This window comes from Muscardinus avellanarius (genome assembly GCF_963383645.1).
Source record: "Muscardinus avellanarius genome assembly, chromosome: 12".
Taxonomy (NCBI): Eukaryota; Metazoa; Chordata; class Mammalia; order Rodentia; family Gliridae; genus Muscardinus; species Muscardinus avellanarius.
Window position 1 is genome coordinate 93,126,581 of NC_137798.1, and position 22,044 is coordinate 93,148,624.

The 22,044-nt window shown below is 48.8% G+C and overlaps 1 protein-coding gene across 2 annotated transcripts in view; it reads right to left on the minus strand.

The window, feature by feature from the left end:
* FOXN3 (forkhead box N3) overlaps positions 1 to 20,302 on the minus strand; it is a gene marked incomplete at both ends in the record, with an annotated part of 232,317 nt that extends 212,015 nt beyond the window's left edge. For both annotated transcript variants that reach the window (XM_080708322.1, XM_080708321.1), the window contains one exon: positions 19,760 to 20,302. In XM_080708322.1, the coding sequence (XP_080564448.1) occupies positions 19,760 to 20,302 (543 nt within the window). The remainder of the gene's footprint in view (positions 1 to 19,759) is intronic.
* Between the last annotated feature and the right edge of the window lie 1,742 nt (positions 20,303 to 22,044).

Genomic DNA, 22,044 nt, shown 5'->3' on the forward strand with positions numbered 1-22,044 from the left:
CTTCAAAGCCTCTACTCCCAAATAAGGTCACATTCACGGGTACCAGAGATGAGAATGTCAACACGTCTCTCTGAGGGGTGCGAGCAGCCAGGGACTCTGGCTTTGGCAGATGAATACAGGGCACGAAAAGAAAGCCAACAGGGAGACCTTTGGACAGAGCGGCCCCTTCTTTTTTGAGCTTGGTACTGAGGATTGAACCCAAGGGCATCTATCTCTGAGCTACACTCCCTATCCTATTTTATTGTTTATTGTGAAACAGGGTCTCACTACGTTGCAGAGGGCCTCGTGTTGCTGAGGCTGGCTGCGAACCTGCGATCCTCCCATCTCAGCCTCCCAAGCGCCAGGATTACAAGCGTGCGCCACCACCCCCAGCTTGGAGTGGCCACTTCTGAATAGACAAAGCACAAGCCTACACTGTGTGCAAGAAATGCTGAGGGCCAGCGCGGCCCTCGATCCGCCACAACCAGGGTTCCCCGACCGAGCGCCACACCCCATCACTGGGGTAAGGAATGGCACCAAATGGGTACGCCAGCCTTTTACACGGGGGGGGGGGGGGGGAGAGAGGACCGGGACCGGGACCGCATTTCAGAAAACTCAACCGATGCGACGAAAATAGCCATCCTGCGATGAATCCCGACTGCAGAGGCAGCGGGCTTGTCCCAAGAGGCAGAAAGGATACAGCGATGGAGGGCGAAGTGCAGGAGAGGGAGCCCCTGGTGCAGCTTGTCTAGAGCAGGAGTGTGGGCAGGAAAGACAGGGAGACCCCAAGTGCAATCCTCAGCCCCCGCCTCACAAGGGTTTCCTAAAGCTTCGTGATAAAGGGGACAGCATCATCTTTACTTTTGTGTTTTGGTACCATGGTTGAACCCAGGGGCATTTTACTTCTGTGCTATACCTAAAGCCGTTTGTATCTGGAAACGAGACCTTGCTGGAGAACTTGCTAAGTTGCTGAGGCTGGCCTCGAACCCGCAATCCTTCGGCTCAGCCTCCCAAGTACTGGGATGACAGGTATGTGCCACTGCGCCCCGCTTCAGAAGAGACGAGGATGCAGCTCATTGGCAGAGCACTTCCCAGCTTGTGTAAGGCCCTGGGTTGGCTTGTCAGTAACACACACACACACACACACACACACACACACACACACACACACACACAGAGGAATGAAAGAAGCAAAGAATTGATACAAAGAGGAGCATGCAGATGAGAGGCAGCCCTGGTTCTCTGAGCTCTTCACTTTCATTGCCTAGATCTCAGACTCCTCTTAACCAACATCGCCTTCCAGGATCCAAGCCTGAAGAACCGCATAGAAGTCAGAGGGCGCGCCAGCAGGACGACTGCTGCTGCCGCTGGAACTCGACCCTCGAGTTCCCTTCAACCAAAGCAAGACGCCGGCCATTGTGTGTCAGCTACAACTAGGCAACTTCCACGCCACACACGGCGGCCTACTTAGGAGGCTGAGGCAGGAGGACTGCAGGTTCGAGGCCAGCACACGGTAACTAAGCGGGACTGTGTTAAAATTAAAAATAATGCTAGGTGTGGTAGCGCACACTTGTAATCCCAGTACTTGGAAAGGCTGAGGGAGGAGGCTCACGGTTTTGTGGCCAGCCTCAGCAACTTGTGAGGTCTGCAACTTAGTGAGACCCTGCTTCAAAGTAAGGAATAAAATAGGGCTGGGGGGTGCAGCTCGGAGGTAGAATGCCCCTGGGTTCAATCCCCAGAATGATGGATGGATGGATGGATGGATGGATGGATGGATGGATGGATGACGGATGGACAGGGCTGGGGGTGTTGCTCAGAGGTAGACCACCCCTGGGTCTAATCGCCAGTACCACAAAAGAATTAGCAGCAGCAGCAGCCCTTCCCATAAGGCGGGGGCTAGCGCTCTCACTCGGTAGGTATTGCCTGAACTGCCTGTTTCTCTTCCAACTGCAAAATCCTCCTTGCTCGGCGTGTGCGGTGCTGAGACGTGGGTTTCCCCCTCCTGTCTTGTTGCTCACTGTTGACAGGAGGGTGGCAGCGATGGCAGCAACAGGAAGGCAGGCAGCTGCTGGCTGTTCAAGGGAGAGCCAGTCAGTTCCGCCGGCCACACTCACAGCCTGAGGGTGGACAAAACACTGGGGATCCGTGCTCTTCCTTCGAGGAGCGGCTCACTCGGGGTTCTCAAGTCCCAGTAACGGTCCACACTCGAGGGTCCCCAGACGGTGTAACTCCTGGATGCCTCCTGCTGCTCCATTCTGTCCTGACTCCTGAGGGCCCACAGTTGCTAGGCGATGAGCTGGTCTCCAGGGATGCGACGCGGGTGAGACCTGCTCCCCACTCTAAGCCTCGGGGTGGGGAGCAGGAGGGAACCCTGAACCAGCTGGACACTAGAGACAATTCCACTGCGCGTGAGGGGTGGCTTGGGGGAGGTTCTGCAAGAGGCGAGGGTCGGCGGGATCTTCCCGGCTGAGGTGTTGCGTGCAGAAGGAAAGGGAAGACACAGCCTCCAGCCGAGGGACAGAGCGCCAGCGAGGCCTGCACCATGGCGGAAGGATGGAGAGGAAGGAGATGGGGCTTTCTTGAAAGGATCGGGGGAAGCCAGGCGTGGTGGCTCACGCTTGTGATCCCAGGACTTGGGAGGCTGAGACAGGAGGATCACAGGATCACAGCCAGCCTCAGTTACTTAGTGAGGCCCTCTGCAACTTAGTGAGACCTTGTTTCAAAATAAAGAAATAAAAAAGTTGAATGGCTTTAAGTCATTCAACTTTTTTTTGGCTGGGGGTGTAGCTTGGAGGTAAAATGCCCCAGTACCACATTAAAAAAAAAAAGAAATAGAAAAAGAAAGAATCGGGAGAGGAAGGGGGAGAGGCAAAGAACACAGATCCAAGAGATGAGACAGGTGTTAATGAGATGTCGCAGACAGGCGGCCTCTGGATTCTAATTTGAACAAAGCACTTCGAATTGTTTTGCTAAACAATCAGATACATTCTGACACTAATTGAATTGGGGATGATTAGAAATTAGGGTTAATTTCTTTTTAGGTTTTATAATTGTTTTTCACTGTGTGTGCTTGTGTGTGTTTAAAAGTCCTTATGCAAACCGGGCGTGGTGGTGCACGCTTGTAATCCCAGCATTCGGGAGGCTGAGACCTGGAGGATCGCGGTTCGCGGACAGCCTCAGCTACTTAGTGAGGCCCTCTGCAACTCAGTGAGACCCGGTTTCAAAATAAAGAATAAAAAAATAGGGCAGAAGGCTGAGACCGGAGGATCGCGGTTCGCGGAAAGCCTCAGCTACTTAGTGAGGCCCTCTGCAACTCAGTGAGACCCGGTTTCAAAATAAAGAATAAAAAATAGGGCAGGGGGTGTAGCTCGGAGGTCAAATGCCCCTGGGTTCCATCCCCAGACCCGCGGAAAAAAAAAAAAAAAAGTCCTTATGCAACCAGGCTTAGTGGCACAAGCCTTTAATCCCAATACTAGGGAGGCTGAGAAAGGAGGATTGTAGGTTCGAGGACATTCTCCGCAACTTAACAAGACTCTCAGCAAGCTAGCAAGAACCTGTTTCAATATAAAAAATAAAACAAGACTGGGGGTATAGCTCAGAGGTAAAATGTCCCTGGGGTTCAATCCCCAGCACCAAAGGAAAAAAAAAAAAAAAGAATCCTCATGTATCAGAGATGCAGTCTAATACAATATGATAACTGCCTGGAACTTGCTTTTTTTTTTTTTTTTTTTCTTTTTGCAGTACTGGGGATGGAAGCCAGGGGCATTCTCCCTCTGAGCTACACTCCCAGCCCTATTTTTTATTCTTTATTTTGAAGCAGGGTTTCACTGAGTTGCAAAGGGGCTCACTAAGTAGCTGAGGGTGGCCACAAACCCTGATCCTCCAGTCTCAGCCTCCCGAATGCTGAGATTACAAGTGAGTGCCATGGAATTTACTTTAAAGTAAAACCCCAGAGAGGGTGAGGCGGGACTGGGCCAACTAGGATGAAACAAGATGGGTTACACATTAAGTGTGGAGTCCGAAAACGGTTACATTAATTCACACTGCATACGCCTACGATGGCTACATTGTACCACTGAACTCCTCCATAATTAAAAGTGAGATGCAGCCAGTCATGATAATGCACCAGTAATCCCAGCACTTAGTAGGCTGAGACAGGAAGATGGCAGGTTCAAGACCAGCTTCGGGGAGATGATGAGACAGAGACAGAGAGATATCTCAGGAATCCTCCCTCTGCTCCAGCCAGTTGAGATGAAGGAAAAGTAAAGACAGCTCAGACCTTAGCCATGCATCTGGCTTCAAGCCATTCAACTTTTTTTTGGCACTGGAGGTGTTGATCTCAGGGGCAGTCTAACTTTGAGCTACACCCCAGTCCTAGTTTATTTTTTTTTTTTTATTTTGAAACAGTGTCTCGCTAATTTGTTTAGGTTCTCCCTAAATTGCTGAAGACTGGCCTCAAATCTCCGATCCTTCCATCTCAGCCTCTCTAGTTCCGGGATTACAGGTGTGTGTCACTATGCCCAGCTCACCGAATTTCTTTAAGTCTCAGTTTCCCCATTTGTAAAAATACAAGATATCTACAGTGTTAGTAACCCGTGGGACCATGGATATGAGTCCCTGGCACAGCTCCAAATAGCCCCAAAGGCCAGGTGAAAACGACTGTCCCCGGTTTCTGACTTGGTACTCCTCATAAGCATCCCCATCCTCATCCTCGCCAACTCTGATGGCCTGGGACCATCCTCTTTCCCCGTCACCAGCCCTGGTCCTGGCCACCTGGAAGGAACCAGCAGGCTGAATCCCACCTTCTCTCCAGGATCCGCCCCTCACGCTGCCAGTCCACCGGGCCCTTTTCCCCTTTGGAGGCTTGACACATGGCATTCCCAGCCAATCCCTGATGACTGGTAAGTGCCCCTTTGTAGCTTTCCTGGTCTATTTTAATTTTCGCCCAATGTCTACTCCCAGAGTTTTGTGACTTCTTCCTATCTATCCAGTCCCTGGCACAATTCTATCTCCCTCCATTTTAGAAATGTCATAGTGAGCCAGGCGTGGTGGCGCACGCTTGTAATCCCAGTACTTGGGAGGCTGAGACAGGAGGATACAGGTTCGCAGACAGCCTCAGCTACTTAGTGAGGCCCTCTGCAACTCAGTGAGACCCTGTTTCAAAATAAAGAATAAAAATTAGGGCTGGGGCAGCTCTAAGGTAGAATGCCCCTGGGTTCCATCCCCGGTACCCCCCACACACACACACACACAAAATGTCGTGTGACAACATAAGATGGTACACAACGGTTGGCAGACCTGGTCTTGAAAATTGGGACTGGTGTCGAAGAGCTGACATTCATTCCTGTCCACATCAGGGGGCTAGCCTTCCTAATTCCTGGTAGTCACTCAACTCAGTGATTATACAGGCAACGTCAGGTCAGCTTGTCTGGAGACTGCCACCCCAGAACTAGGAAAATGAATGGAAGATAAAGATATAGCTGGGCGTGGTGGCGCACACCTGTAACCCCAGCATGTAGGAGGCCGAGACAGGAGGACCACAGGTTTGCAGCCACTCTCAGCAACTTAGCAAGACCTACAGCACTTTAGTGAGACCCCGTTTAAAAGTAAAACATGAAAAAAAAAGGGCCGGACAAGCGGGAGTGATGGAGCACGCTTATAATCCTAGCATTTGGAAGGCTGAGAAAGGTTCGCGGCCATCCTCAGCTACTTAGTGAGGTCCTCCGCAATTCAGTGAGACCCTGTTTCAAGATAAAGAATAAAATAGGAGCCAGGCGTGGTAGCGCACCCTTGTAATCCCAGCATTTGGGAGGCTGAGACAGGAAGATTATGGTTCGTGGACAGCCTCAGGTACTTAGTGAGGCCCTCTGCAACTCAGTGAGACCCGGTTTCAAAATAAAGAATAAAAAATAGGGCAGGGGGTGCAGCTCGGAGGTCAAATACCCCTGGGTTCCATCCCCAGATCTGCAAAAAAAAAAAAAAAAAAAGAATAAAAAAAAAGAGAATAAAATAGGGCTTGGGGTGTAGCTTGGAGGTAGAGTGCCTCTGGGTTCAACTCCCAGTTCTGCAAATAAATAACAAATAAATAAACAAATAAATAAATAAATGATAAAGGTACTATGGACATAATCAAGAAGCAGAAGGGAGACTCAGAATAATGCCCAAGTTCCCTGGTAGGCTGATCCCCATTACCTATGAGAAAGCCGAAGGTAAAAAAAAAAAACAAGAAAGCAGAAAATCCCCGAGCACTCCTGATTATTTTTATTTTCAGTAGTAAAAGAGTATTAAGAGAGCAAAGGCTCGGTAGCAATAGCGTGTCGTGGCCCACTGCAGCCCCCACGGCTCCTGATGAAGGGCTGGCCCTGGCAGCTGCCTGGCCCCGGCCCCGTGAGCCTGTCCATCCCCTGCCCAGGGATGAGAACAAGCCCTCGCATCTGGAAGGACGCCGAGGACACCACACAGAGGTGATACTGTGGACATCCCCAGTCACTTATCACAGCGGGGGCCACCAGCACCCCAGTCCCGCAAGCCAATGGCAGAGGGACAGAAATCCAGAGCCGAGGGAAGGAAGCTTGGCGCAGAGAGGAGGCTGGGACCCATCTCCAGAGAGAGGCTGGGATGCGCGTCTACGCAGCCAGACAGGATAGGAGTTCCCATCGCCCAGGACCTGAGACTGCTTTGCTCTCTGCCCCTGGTCTGTTGGACTAGTGCGTCCCTGGGACAAGTGTTCTTTGACTTTAAGCCAACCGGGGTGGCTTTCTTTTCTTTGCCTCCAAATATGCCCTGACTACGGCATTCTCTGTCAAGCTAAACTAAAAATGTTCCACTGGGAGGTCCCTCTTATGATCTATTCCAACCGCCAGTAACTACTTTTGTCTGATTTACCACCGCGGTAAGCCTTTCCTCTGGAGGGGGAGGGGCTGCGACCTCTTTTAAAGCTGGACAGCTTTTACACGGCGGGGCCGGCGGGTGCAGCCCTGCGCGATGTGTCTAGTTTGGTCAGCTTATCCATTCCCTGAAAGCAAGAGCCACCACATCAGTAACTCTGTTGCTAAGGCAACTGCTTACTTTCCATATCAACTGCAAACTCGTTGCTATGGAGACACATATACAAGAAAAATGCCTCTCTCCAGCCAGGGACCAGATGGCAGGGAACTCGCAGAAGTCATGGGGTAGGGGGGCTTTGCTAAATGGGATGGTTTCTGGAGGGCGGATCCCCTGAACACATTCTGAAGCTGCGTCCTCATTTATAAAAAGCAAAGAACGGAGACAGAGGTCTAACTTCACCGCCTTTCTGATGGAGAGGTCATCCAGAAATCCTCTTTCGTTTCTACCACCTATGTGCTACTGCGTCCTAGATTTATACGTCTCTACTGAGCTTAAAACTCCTATATCAGACTTTCCACCTGATGGCTCCGCTTGGATATTCAAACACCATCTCCAATGTAACCTGGTAGAGAGAGAATTTTTACTCTAACTCCCATTCCACCTCTGAGGCCAAATTTATCCACACACTTTCGCCTGTGACCTCTGATCCAGGACCACGCCAGAATAATTTCTACTATCTCTCACCTGCAGCACTGGAAGGAAGCCTAAAAAGATACTTCCCCTTCTAGTCCCTTAAAACATCTCATTCTCCCAGTCAAACCACTGCTGCCTCAGGGACTTTGCAATTGCTGTCTTCTCTGCCCAGGTCTTTACATGGCCGCTATTCCAAGTATGACCCAATCCATCCCTCTGAGAAGAGTTCCACACTCCTTCCCAGCCCTACTAGAACATTATTACCCTGTTTAATTTTTCTCTTTGCGGTAGAGGGGATTGAACCCAGTGGGGCATTCTACCTCCAATCTACACCCCAACCCTATTTTTTTTTTATTTTTATTTAGGAACAAGGTCTCCTAAGTTATTGAGGGTTTCACTAAGCCCGCTGAGGCTGGCCTCAAACCTGTGACCCTCCCATCTGAGCCTCCCAAGTACTGGGATTACAGGTGTGTGCCACCACACACATTCACTACATGCATACGCCGCATGCATTCATTGTATGTATCCCATCTGATACATTACTTGTCCTGTTCATGTGTGGACCTACTGTTTAACATGCGACTCCTCCTCACCCATCCTACTCTGAATCTCCCAGGAGATCAACCGGTGACCTGCAACAGGTCACCGGTTTATCTCCAGCACCCACAGCAGCACCCGGCACCCCCCGAACATGCCTGGCACAAATGAGCCCCCACCAAAATTACTGAGGCTCACGCGAGGCCCTGAGTTCAATCTCCAGTACTGCAAATAGATAGGTAAATAAAGAAATAATGAATTAAGTTCATTATTAAATTAAATTAAAGAAATAATGAATAAGAAGAAATAATGAATTAAGAAAAAATGAATTAAAAAAGAATAAAATGACTAGGGCTATTCCCCCCCCCCCCCAGGTCTGGAGATGAAACTCAGGGGATTTGACCTCCGAGCTATACTCCCTGCCCTATTTTATATTTTTTCATTTGAAACAGGGTTTCACTAAGTTGCAGAAGGCCTCACTAAGGTACCTGACACTGGCCAAGAACCGTAATCCTCCAGTCTCAGACTCCTGAAATGCCTGCACCACCATGCCCAGATACTTTTTTTTTTTTTTTTGCGGTACTGGGGATGGAACCCAGGGCCATTCTACCTACGGGCTATGCTTCTAGTTCTATTTTTTATTCTTTATTTTGAAACAGGGTCTCGCTGAGTTGCAGAGGGCCTCACGAAGTAGCTGAGGCTGTCCCCGAACCGCGATCCTCCTGTCTCAGCCTCCCGAATGCTGGGATTACAATGGTGAGCCACCACACCCGGCTATGGGGGTACTTTATTTATTTATTTATTTATTTATTTATTTATTTATTTATTTATATTTTGGCAAATGCAGCGTCTATATTTTTACTCTGGAAACGTACGTACTGTGCAAGACCTCGGAAGCATGGCTGGAAACACCAGTCCTCGCTCCATCTGGCAGTATCACTGGAAGACGCGAAGCCCTGGGCAGCCACCTCTGAACTCAGGGGTGCTCGGGGTGACTCCTGCCCCGGCCCTGAGCCAGGCCGCCTGGGCTCTGACTCCGGGAGCCTCTGGGTGTTTTTATCATCCACTCCAGCCAAGATGGGAGTCGGTGTTCCCGTGACTTGGACTTTTCTTCTCAAAACAGACTGCATGCAAATGTCCTGCTGGCTGGGTGTTTTCTGTCTAATGGCATTAGTGAAATCACTTATCAGGCCTGTCCCTAGAGAAGACAGTCACGGCCTTCCAGGAGGCACCTCATAGGGCTCCAATGAAAGGAAGGAAGCACTGGACAGGACCTCAGGGGGCCCTGCAGAGATCCCACGCACGCTGAGAGCACAAAGGCAGAGAAGGGAAGACAACCGCGCCCGTGCACTGCCGCCCACCGAGTGCGCAGGCGAAGGCACTCAAGTGAGCCCGCACACAAAATCAAAGGCTTCGATCTGTTCTTAGAACGGCCTGAATCTCATAGCAAACCATCAAGCTGTTAGAGAAGGGCGACCGTAGACACTGCTCGGTCTCCAGCATGTGTTTCCCGGCCTCTCTTCTTACCGTGCTCGGCACAGATTACATCTGCACCCCTATCAAGCTACGGCTCTGGAAGATGTTAAATGCAAGTTAGCCAGAATATCTTGGAGCAAAATGCTGGTTAACTGGAATGTTCAAAAAAATGGGTCAGCATCTCCATTTGCCTGAAGTTACTAGAGCAATCTAAAGTTTTCCACTCGGCAGCCTCCTCCTCCTAACAACCCCACCACCACCACCCCGCGCTTGTTTATAGAACCTCCCAAGCACCATCTCTTCCCTTCCTTTTCTCTGACGCTGTTCCAACACATTCCCTGGGTCCAGCAACACTAGGTCTTTGTAGCATAAAAGGCTGTGCTTATTTAATAACAAAACCCACATTGTATAAAAGACTACATTTCCCAGCCTTCCTAGAAGAAAACACGTGACCAATTGTAGCCAATGAAATGAAAGCAGAGTGTTGGGTTTCTGGGAAAGGCCCTTAAAACTGCTAACTGAGCAGGACTCCCTTCTGTCTTTCTCTGCATGCCCCTTGTGACTCCTCACAGGAGAACATGCCAGCTGGTGCCATCTGGGGCCACCACAAGACTTAGGAAGCCAGCTATGCACCAAAAATAAGAGAACAGAAAGATGGACAGATGTGGTTCCCTGCTCAGTGCTGCCAGACTTACTCACATGACAAAGAAATGCATTTCTAGTTTCCTTAAATGATTATTGGCCAAGCATGGTGGTGTACACCTGTAGTCCCAAAACTAGGGAGGCTGAGACAGGAGAATCACAGATTTGGGGCCAGCGTCAGCAAAGTAGCTGGACTCTCAGCAACCTCTTGAGACCTTGTTTCAAAACAAACCAAAAAGAGCTGGGAGTGTAGCTTGAAAGTTTAAAAAAATAAAATAAAATAGTGCTGGGAATGTAGCTCAGAGGTTTCAAAATAAAAAATAAAATAGGGCTGGGGGTGTAGCTTGGAGGTAGAATGCTCCTGGATTCAATCTCTAGTAACACACACACACACACACACACACACACACACACACACACTTATTTGAATTTTCTATGATAAGATAGTCAAGCCTCATCGTAACTAATTCATTCTTGGAGGTCTTATGCTCATTCCCATACCAAACGCATGCTTTGTTAAATAATTTTCTCAAGTGCCTCCCTCTATTAGAAGTATTCTGAACTTGCCCATTGGGCTGCTGCCGTAGCTTTAGCAGCAGAGTACCTGCCTAGCACGCACAAGGCCCTGGGTTCAATCTCCAGCACCACGGTTTAAAAAACAAAAATGCCCATCTTTGTGTTTTCCCTCAGCTCCAAATGCCCCTCTGAGAAATGGCAAGCCTCCCGCCCACGTCAGCGATGCGATGACTCACGATCGGGCGCACTTCAAGCACGGGGGACCGCTTCTTGTTCATTCTTTTTTTTTTCCCCCCTAGTATGTTTCCCTTCCTTGGAATACACACACCTAAAGCAAAAATCAAATCTTACTTTTGACCTTAACTTTGAACATCACTAAATAATGCTCCTGAAGAAACGAATGGCCCCTTGACATCCCTCAGTGACAGGTAACAAGAGGCTGGTCTACCAACAGGCAGGCACAGCAAGGACCAACCGGAAAGATGCCACGGTCTGAGAAACTGGAGGCTGCTGCGGAAGCCTCAGAGGGTGAGGCGCCATCCTCACCGTGCGGGCTAGAGATACGGAGAGAAGCAGCTAACAACTGCCAAGTGATGAAAGCAACTTCTGCCAGCGGAAGCCCTGCCCACTGACAAGGTGGCATCAAGAGGAAGCGACACTGGCTTTTATTTTATTTATTATTATATTTTTTTGCGGGTCTGGAGATGGAACTCAGGGACATTCGACCTCTGAGCTACACCCCCTGCCCTATTTTTTATTGTTTATTTTGAAACAGGGTGTCACTGAACCACGATCCTCCGGTCTCAGCCTCCCGAATGCTGGGATTCCGAGCGTGCGCCACCACGCCCCGATGTATACTGGCTTTTAAAATAGCCACTGTATCCAAACCAAGCGTGCGTGCACGCGCGCGTACACACACACGCACACACACAAGTCTACTGAAAAAGGTGGTGAAATTCTCTATAAAATGGAAAACTTCCCAACGCCTTGCAGAAGTTTAAGAGCATTTAGATGACCCAAGGCTCCCTGAGTGGTGCACACTTGTAATCCCAGTACTTGGAAGGCTGAGACAGGAGGATCAGAGGTTTGAAGGCAGCCTCTGCAGCTCAGTGAGGCATAGCTTGGAGTTCAACCTCCAAGCCCTGGGTTCCATCCTCAGTATCACCTAAATAAATAAATAAATAAATAAATAAATAAATATTAATGTATTTTAGCACTGGGCATGGCAGTACACTCCTGCAATCCCAGTACTTGGGAGGCCGAGACAGGAAGATCGCAGGTTTGGGGCCAGCCTCAGTAATTTAGCAAGATCCTCAAATCCCAGCACGCTTGCAATCCCAGTACTTGGGAGGCTAAGACAGGAGGATCATGGGTTTGAAGCCAGCCTCAGCAACTTAGGCCTTCTTCAATTTAGTAGGACCCTGTTTCCATAAGAAATAAAATTGGACTAGGGGTGTAGCTCAGAGAAAGAATGCTACTGGGTTCAACCTCCAACACCAAAAAAAAAAAAAAAAAAAAGAATTAAATAGGATACTGAATGGCTAAATAAGCCAACAGAGGGAGGTTGGCAAGAGCAAGGCGAGAGAAATGTGGCCCAGCCCGGGCATCGGAAGCCGGGAGGGACAGGAGGGAACAGTGACCGCGAGGAGAGGGCCAGGAAAACAGCCAGGAGAGGTGTGAGGATTTCTGGGGTCACACACGATGCTGGCCTGCAAAGCTTCCTATTCCGGGGTCTGTGACACAGGGGTCCATTTACTGCAGGTCCTGCGGGTTTCCTGGTAAAGGCTCAACCTCCGAGGCAACACAGATGGCAGAAGGCAGCCCGCTCGCCCAGCACTGGCCTCTTTCTGGCCTGTGCCCAGTGCCCGGCGACCTCCGACAGAGCAGCTTCTAACCCCGGGGCGGCAGAACGGCAGCCAAGAACAGGGCTGTGGCTGGCCCCAGGGTCTGTGCACATTCTACCCAACTGACGACACCTTGATTCCTAGCAACTGACCCCTAAAGGTCACACTGCACTGTCCCCCAAAGAGCACAGTTTATATGAAAAAAAAAAAAAATCAGCTGGATTCCTCCTAAAATGACTGCCAGTTAGGGATGGAGACCAGTGTTGGGGGGAGATGGGAACGCTGTGGATTCCCAGAGGAGGAAATCAGAGGTCACTGTGCACAGGGGCCGCTACCTCATTTTCCAAACTGCCTTGGAACTCCAGGCTTGGCACGCACCTGTACTAGCAAACTGGGGGGCTGAGCAATTTGGGGGACTGAGCCGGGCGTGGTGGCGCACGCTTGTAGTACCAGCATTTGGGAGGCTGAGACCGGTGGATCTTGGTTCGTGGCCAGCCTCAGCTACTTAGTGAGGCCCTCTGCAACTTAGTAAGACCCTGTTTCAAAATAAAGATTTAAAAACAGGGCAGGGGGTGTAGCTCAGAGGTTGAATGCCCCTGGATTCTATCCCTGACCACAAAAAAAAAAAAAAATTTTAATAAATAAATAAAAAGAGCTGAGGATAGCTGGACATGGGACTGTGACTTGTAATCCCAGTACTTGGGATGCTGAGACAGGAGGGTCACAGGTTTGCAGCCAGGTTCACAACTTGGGCCATGCGCAACTTAGCAAGACCCTGTTTCAAAATAAAACAGAATAGATCTGGGGATGTAGTTCAGAGGTAGAATGTCTGTGGGTTCAGTCCCCAGTACCACCCGCACACACACACTAACGGGCTGAGGGTAGAGCACTTGCCAAGCATGTGAGGGGCCCTGGGTTCAATCCCCAGTACTGGCAAAGAAAAAAAAATTTAAACAAACATAATCTTTGGATCTTCTTTCTAGAAAAATATTATGTATCGTGGTATGACATTGTTACCACTGATCTCAGGTAGTTGGTCAACAGCGCCTCTGATACCCAACCACCCCCAGGTTAAAAAGCCGGGGTAAGCTGGACGTGGTAGAAGACACCTATAATCCCAGTACATGGAAGGCTAAGACACGAGGATCGCAGGTTTAAGGCCAGCGCCAACAGCTCAGCAAGATTCTCAACAGCTTAGCAAGACCCTGTCCCTTTCAAAAAATAAAAAAGGACTGGGATGTAGCTTGGAGGTAGAAGGTCCCTGGGTTTAACCCTCAGTACCACAAGAAGAAAAAAGAAAAGAAAAAAAAAAGGAAAAAAAGGCCCTGGGCACCAGGCAACTCCTTGAGACCCCCAAGATGGACGGGAAACCCCAGCGTCAGAGCAGAAGCAGGGGTCCTGCCTTCTAGCTCAGTCCACTTACGGCCACGCTGGGCATTTATCAGCTAAAATTGTATTCGTCTCACTCAGCCCTGGAACTAAGAAACAAACTTTTGTACAGTGCTTCCTTTATAAACCTTCTGATGACAATAACGTTTTTTGTTAACACGGCAAGTTAAGAAAAAGCACAGAAATAGCAACACGCAGACCTGAGCCTCTAAAATCCACCTATAAAAAAAATAACTGCACTGTACTTCTCATTTACAAGGAGCCAGAGAGGTTGGGATATGCTAACCTGCCAGCCCTCCAGACCTGCATGTAGGAAGTGAAAATGCATAATCCCTGCTTTTAAAGCTGGACCTTGATTGATTGGAGCAAAGTTCATTCTCAGGTGAAACCATACCCTGCGCGGTGGAAGCTGGGACTTGGAGTCAGAAGAGTTGACCCCAGGTGAACCTGTGGTCTTGGGCGGCCCCAGAGCGGGGCACTCAAGATGGTGAGATCTGTGTACAGACTGTTCTCAGGGAAGAGGGACCCAGAAGTTGACTGTGATCTGGACTTTACTTCCATTCCAGGGGATGGAAAAACAAGTTAAATGAAACCACAAGGAGCACACAGAATGTGGGGGAAGGGTGAGGTGGGCACCTTTACTCAGAAGGGGGAGAAAGAGGAGCGCTGTAGATTAAAAGACCTGAGGGAACCAGCCTCAGCTACTACTTAGCGAGGCCCTCTGCAACTCAGTGAGACCCTGTTTCAAAATAAAGAATCAAAAATAGGGCTGAGGGTGTAGCTTAGAGGCAGAACGCACCTGGGTTCTATCCCAAGTACTGCAAAAAAAAAAAAAAAAAAAAAAAAAACACCTTAGGGAAATGGTAAGTCGAACTCCTAGACCATGTTTGGATTCCAATTTAAACAGGCATTTTGTAAAGAACCTGGGGGAGCTGACCTGCTGTCGCAGGAGACCACCGGACAAGGAGTACTTTTGCTAGGGAGACTCTGGCCATCTGGTCAGGTAAGAAGTTACCAATGATTCCCACATACATTCCACTATGTTGAAATAAAAGAAGATCTAGGATTTGCTTCAAAATACTTCTGCAGTAGCAACAAGAAAGAAGGAATAGAGTGAGCAAATCCTTACTAGCCAGTAGCTGGGGGGCTCAGACGGGAGGATCACAGGTTCAAGACCAGCCCTCGGCAAATTAAACAAGGCCCTCAGCAACTTAGTGAGACCCCGCTTCCAAATACAAAAAATAAATAAATAAATAAAATTAAAGGGTCAGATAATGTCGCTCAGAGGTAGAGTGCCCCTGGGTTCAATTCCTAGTACCAAAGAGAAAAAAGAAAAAATATAAAATCCTCACTAAAGGTGGGTCGCGGGTGTGATGGGTAGAGATCACTGTATTCCCTGCATACCATTCCGTGTGTGGTTGAAAATTGTACGTTATTTAAAAAATACGGATGAAATGCCCTCTCTTTTGAAGTCCCTTAAGAGATAAAACGGAAGCGACACTATCCATTTTCCCTTGACTTTACGAGAGAATGCTATTGATGGTGTCTCAGCAATTGGAAAGAACCCAGAGGGCACCTGGTTCAGAGATCCCTAGACCCGACAGCACAAGAGAAACACGTAGGAAGCTCATTTGAACTGCCAGTTTGCCCCAACCCACCTCAGAATCAAACTCTCCGGGGAGGAGCCTGAGAAAGGGTAATTGTTTTTCAGGGCCCCAGGAGACTCTGATGCAATCCCACGGCTCAGCCAAACAGTTGTCCAGCAGGGTAGGTGTTCCAAGCCCTCAGGGACAAGGCTCACCCGGGATTCTGAGTTCTCCCTCTTAGGCCAAGCTTGACTGTTCTCCACTTAAAAAATAAAAATACAAAGGAGCCTGGCGTGGTAACACACACGATGCTTGTAATCCCAGTACTTGGGCGGCTGAGACAGGAGGATCCAGGTTCCTGGCCAGCTTCAGCTATTTAGTTAGGCCCTCCACAACTTAGTGAGACCCTGTTTCAAAATGAAGAATAAAAAGATTGAGATGGGGGGGGGGGTATAGCTTGGAGGTAGAATGCACCTGGATTCAATTCCCAGCACCACACACACAAAATAATAATAATGATGATAAGGAAAGGTGGAATGACTAATTTGGCGCACGTGATTTTCAAGGCTTCATTTTCATCTAAGGAATTTCTCACCAATATTTAGATGTATTTTTATTCCTTTGCATTGAGGTGGATTCTCAAGAGAAGGAGCCAGGGCCAAGTAAAATTCCCTGGGAAAAAAACTAGTGTATCCGTAAAGCCAAAGGGCTCTCTCTGGGCCAAGTACCAGGGGGAACGCCTTCCCTTTTATTCAGCCTCCCAGTAGAAAACCCCGAGCGAATGGGCCAGAGCCATTGCCCTGGAAATACCTGGGCGTATCTGAGCATCCTCGGAGTACCTGCGCACACCTGGCAGCTGCGCGGCTCAGCCCCGCCAGCTGGCCCCAGGGTAAGCCAAGGAGAGAGGAGAAAACCGAGCCTGTTCTCACAGCCTGGCAAATGCTGGGAACAAACTCCCAGCCACAAACCTGACTGGCATGTGATGGGGAACATGTCAATACAGGTCGCCCGGCTAGGAAGTCGGGGCTGGACGTTGCGTAAGAGCAACAATCTCAAGTCCTTAAAAACCACTCCCTTTTAACAGATGATATCTCTGTTTATCCAGATTGACAACCATCTTCCCCAGGGAGCAACTCCCAGAATGCAGTGCAGGTGGGCGGGCGCCTGGGGTTCACACCACCCGGCCCCGCCCAGGGTTCTACTGAATAATCCGGGCCAATTCCGGCCGCACACTTTGGGCAGGCCTTGTGTAACATTTCCGAAGAGTGTGCATTTGCTAAATTACTTTCCTGCGCTCCGGCATGATGTCAAACAGAGACAGACACAAGCAGGTTGTAACTTGCAGTATGACTTCCACTAAACTAAAAGCCCTGTTCATTGCTTTATCACTGACCGCGGCGTGGGGGGTCCTGACAGGCCCTCTCCGTTCTCCATGCTAAGTCTGGAAGGGTTTCCTCAGACTTTCCAGTCTTGCCACTAGGACCCACCTCTACAGAAGCTTCTAATAGCACAGCCGGGTCGTCCCAGGGAAGCAGGGAATCTCTACTAGGAAAGTTTCTAGAATGATCATAAAGCACTCAAAAAGGATGATCTCCAAATAGCCAAGCTGAAAACTGGAGGGAAGGACAGAGAAGGAAGATCCCAGAGAACAACAGACGGCTTCCCCAAGCATCAAATACGGGCACATTTTGTTTAGATTGGTATGGCTACATAAATAGAAGGAGCCGGAAGCGGGGTGTGGTGGCAGCACCCTTGTAATCCCAGTACCTGGGAGGCTGAGACAGGAGGATCTGGGTTCGCGGCCAGCCCCGGCAGTTTAGTGAGGCTCTCAGCAACTTAGTGAGACCATGTTTCCAAAACACACACACACACACACACACACACACACACACACACACACACGAACCTGGGGAGTTCAGGAGACGTGAAAATTCAAATATGCTCACTCCACCCAGGCAGCAAGAGCACCCATGATCAAAGTGAAGCTCCCTGGCGGCCACATCTTTCCTCATCCCAGACAACCCAGCTCCCGAACCCCACATCCCCACCCACCCCCATGTCAAACACAGACTCTGGGTGAACAGCATTGGGAGACAAGCATGTCCAGTCCAAGCCGGGACTTCGGTTCTACTCTCCTTACCCCATCAAAGACACAGAAAAGCTGGGCATTATGACACACGCCTGTGATCCCAGTACTTGGGAGGCTGGGACGGGAGGATCACAGATTTGAGACCGGCCTCAGCACAAAGGGGTAGACACAAAACGCGTAGAACAGTCTCAGGCTCAGGACTCTACTCGACACAGAAATATTCCTGGGGAGAAAAGCTGAAAGAACCCCAAAGGTGCACAGCTGCAGCCCCACACAAGCACAGCCCCTCACCTGAACCTCAACTTTAACCAATACCAAAAGCCCACCGTCGGCCAGCGGGGCATGAGCGCTCAAAACGAAGCCGGGAAGCACGGCGCTCTGAAAACTTGGCAGAGGGAACTTTTTCTAGCAATTGAACTGCAGTGGCATTGTTTTGCACAACCCCAAAGCTCGACTGCAGTTTTGTCCCCCATTGCTACCGACCCTATCGCTAGTGCACCTTGTTTTATTCCCTAAAGGAAAAGCAAATTATTAAACCATCTTCTTTTACCCAACCGTGATGCACAAGCGAAGACTGTAACGTCAAAATTCAACCTTTTTAAAATCAGTCTGTGATGGAAAGCATACCCTGAGCCAATTTCTCATCCTCAGGGAGTTCCAAAGTTGCCAAACACTTACACATACTCCGGATTTCATAAGAGTCAACTGGCAGCCAGGCACGGTGGCGCAGGCCTGCAATCTCAGTACTTGGGAGGCTGCGACAGGAGGATCCTAGGTTCAAAACCAGCCTCAGCAACTTAGTGAGACTCTCGGCAACCTAGGGAGACTCTGTTTCAAAATAAAAAATAAAATAGGGCTGGGGGTGTGGCTCCGAGATAAAATACCTCTAGGGTCAATCCTTAATACTGTAAAAAAAAAAAAAAAAAAATCAATTGGCAATTTATGTCCCTGATGGTTCTGGGAGTACACTGAGTAAGCTGGAGGCAGGGCACAGTGGAATATGCCTGGAATCCCAGGACTTCAAAGGCTGAGAGCGCAGGATTGCAAGTTCTAGGACAGCCTGGCCAACTGAGCAAGACCCTGTCTCAAAAAACTAATAAGCCAGGCGTGGTGGCGCACACTTGTAATCCCCGCGCTTGGGAGGCTGAGACAGGAGGATCGCGCAGGTTCGAAGCCAGCCTCAGCTACTTAGTGAGGCTCTCAGCAACTTAGGGAGACCCTGTTTCCAAATAAAATATAAAATGGGTCTAGGAGTATAGCCCGGAGGTAGAAAGCCTTTGGGTTCCACCCCCCGGTACCACCAAATAAATAAATAAATAAATAAATAGCTGGGTATATACCTCAGGGGTGGAGTACCCCTGGGTTTCCTCCCCCATACCACCAAATCTATGTATATAAACTTATACATGATCTATGTATATAAACATATACATGCACACAGGTATGTATATATACATCCCTTATATATACACCCAAAGCCCATTACTGTCCATTTATCCTAGAACCTGGGAAAGGTCACCTTTCTCCAAGTTAAGTTCAGAAAGAAAAGAAATGTCATTCTTCTCTAGACCTCAATAGCAATTTTCTCAGTAGGCAGACACCTCATGGTTAACGGCTACCCTTGACCTTGAATTCTAGTGACCCATCCATGGAGGGATGGTACTGAGAGCCAATCAGCTCTACAAACTACCATTTAGGATACCAAGAACCAATCAGGTCTAGAAACCACTGTTGTATGACTCGGGGAGACCCAATCAGTGGGCACCCTAAAGAAACCTGCATTCACAACCGTACAAAACGAACATGCTTACAGAAAAGGAAGCTCTTCACAACTATCAAAATAAACCAAGCGCACGCTAGTAATCCCAGCATTCGGGAGGCTGAGACAGGAGGATCGCGGTTCGCAGACAGCCTCAGCTACTACTTAGTGAGGCCCTTTGCAACTCAGTGAGACCCTGTTGCAAAATAGAGAATAAAAAATAGGGCAGGGGGTGTAGCTCGGAGGTAGAATGCCCCTGGCTTCCATCCCCAGACCCGCCAAAAAAATAAAAATAAAAAAATCAAACCCATTTATTACCGCTTTTTCAGTGTGGTAGGTATGAATGGCTTTTTAAAATGGAGAAACATTTAATTAAAAAACAAAACAAAACGAATTTCAGTTCCTGGCCCCGGAGGCTTACCTGACTCCTCTCTTTGTCCACTTTTTTAAAACACTTATTCAACGACAAATTATGTCTCACTGAGTTCTTCCAGCCAGTCGGCGCGTTTGCGAAATACGGAAAATGTTCCAAGATCCAGTTGTATATGTCCTTCACTGGCAGGCGCTTGGTTGGAGAGTCCTCGATGGCCATAAATATGAGGCAGCTAAAGGAGTAGGGGGGCTTGCAGTTGGGGTTCTGCCTGGCATCGTAGGGCAGGTCCGAGTGGGCGGGGGACGGAGGGGTGTCGTCGTCCAGGTCCTGGACGGGGCTCACGCTCCTGAGCACCGACTCCCCGAAGCTCTTGAGCAAGTTCTTGCTTTCGTGTAGCCAGTTCAGGTTGGTCAGCTCCTCGTCTTCCATGGTCCCCTCGTCTAATCTGATGTCAGGCAGAGAAAAGTCGAGGTCATCCTCTTCCTGGAGGGCCTTGGAGAAGCCACTGCCCCGGTAACACTGACTCAGCCCGCTGGACACGCTGATTCCTGAGCTTTCTGGCTTCTTACTGGCAGGCATGACTGGACCCATTTACGTGAAGGCTCCTGGGAAGACAGTGAGACACAGGATTAGTGGTGAGACTCTGCGCACGAGTGGCTTAGACCCCCCCCCAAACCCCCCCCCCCCGCCACCACCACCACTCCGGCCTCCTCTCCCGAGCCCAGCTCCTCGGAGGCTCCTGCACCAAGCTCCGCAAACCCACCATCCCGCCCAAAAAGAGATACACTAAGAAAGATCTGCCGGGCGTGGCGGCGCACACTTGTAATCCCAGTGCTCGAGAGGCTGAGACAGGAGGATCGCAGGTTCACAGCCAGCCTCAGCTGCTTAGTGAGGCCCTCTGCAACTCACTGAGACCTTGTTTCAAAATAAAGAATAAAAAATTGGACTGGGAGTGGAGCTCAGAGGTAGAATGCTCCTGGGTTTTATCCCCTGTATCACAAAAAAGGAAATAAATAAATAAATAAATAAATAAATAAATAAATAGGGCTAGGGATGTAGCTCAGAGGTAAAATGCTACTGGGTTCAATCCCCAGTACCACAAAAAAAAAAAAAAAAAATCAACTGAAAATCCAGTACTTGGAAAGTTGAGATAGAAGGTTCAAGACCAGCTTCAGCAACTTAGTGAGATCCTATTTCAAAATAGAAAATAAATAGGGCTGGGGGTGTAGTTCAGAGGTAGAATGCCCCTGTTCATCTGCAGCACTATGGAAGAAGAAACTAAAAAAAGAGAAAGAGTCCACCACGTACACAGAATGGTGCTTCGATGTCCCTTAACCAAAGCACGACTGAAAATACAGTAATTTAAAGTACAAATAAATACACCATAAAAGGAAGACATTTCCCAGTGCCTTCTCCATAGATTTAAGACTCTCACCATGTCCAGGAAAAAAAAAAAAAAAATCAATCATCTCCTGGTGCCTTGGTTTCTCTATAATACTTAACATATAAATTTCTTTCAAGCTTCACGTTAGACCCTACAAATTAAGCTCGATGTACAAATCCTACAGCTTTGTGTTACCAAAAAAACAAAAAAAAAGCTGCTGCCAGGCATGGTGGCACACCCTATAATGCCAGGACTTGGGAGGCTAAGGCAAGAGCATCTCAGTTTCGAGGTCATTCTCGGAGATTTAGGAAAGACCCTGCATCAAAATTTAAAACAAAAAATGTTTTTTAAAGGGACAAGCGCATAGCTCCGGGATAGAATGTCCACAGGTTCAATCCTCAATGTCACAGAATAGATTAATAAAGCAATTAATTTTAAAGGTACTACCTACAGCATTTAATTATTTATTCATTTATTGCGATGGGGGCTTACTATGCTACCCAGGCTGGCAGGAAGAACTGGGAATACAGATGTGGACCATCAGGCTAAAGAGAAATACCTATAAATTTAAGACCAGTTCCTTCAGATTCAGTACAGTCATTTCCATACGAACGCCATCACAAGGGCCTTGGAATTAAAACTGTGGCCACGCAAACCACTGAACTGGTTTGTTTTAGTTGACTTTTTTCCCCCATGAAAGTCATGATTGAAACCTGCAACTTCAATTACATTTGGCAATTTCAGAGAATAACCAACGACTCAGGAGACTGAGACAGGAGGATGACAAGTTCCAGGCCTCTTGGCAACTCAGTGAGACCCTGTTTCAAAATTAACTTTTTATTTAGTGTGTGTGTGTGTGTGTGTGTGTGTGTGTGTGTGTGTGTGTGTATGGTACTGGGGATGGAACCCAGGGGCCTTCTACCTCTGGGCTACATTCCCAGACCTATTG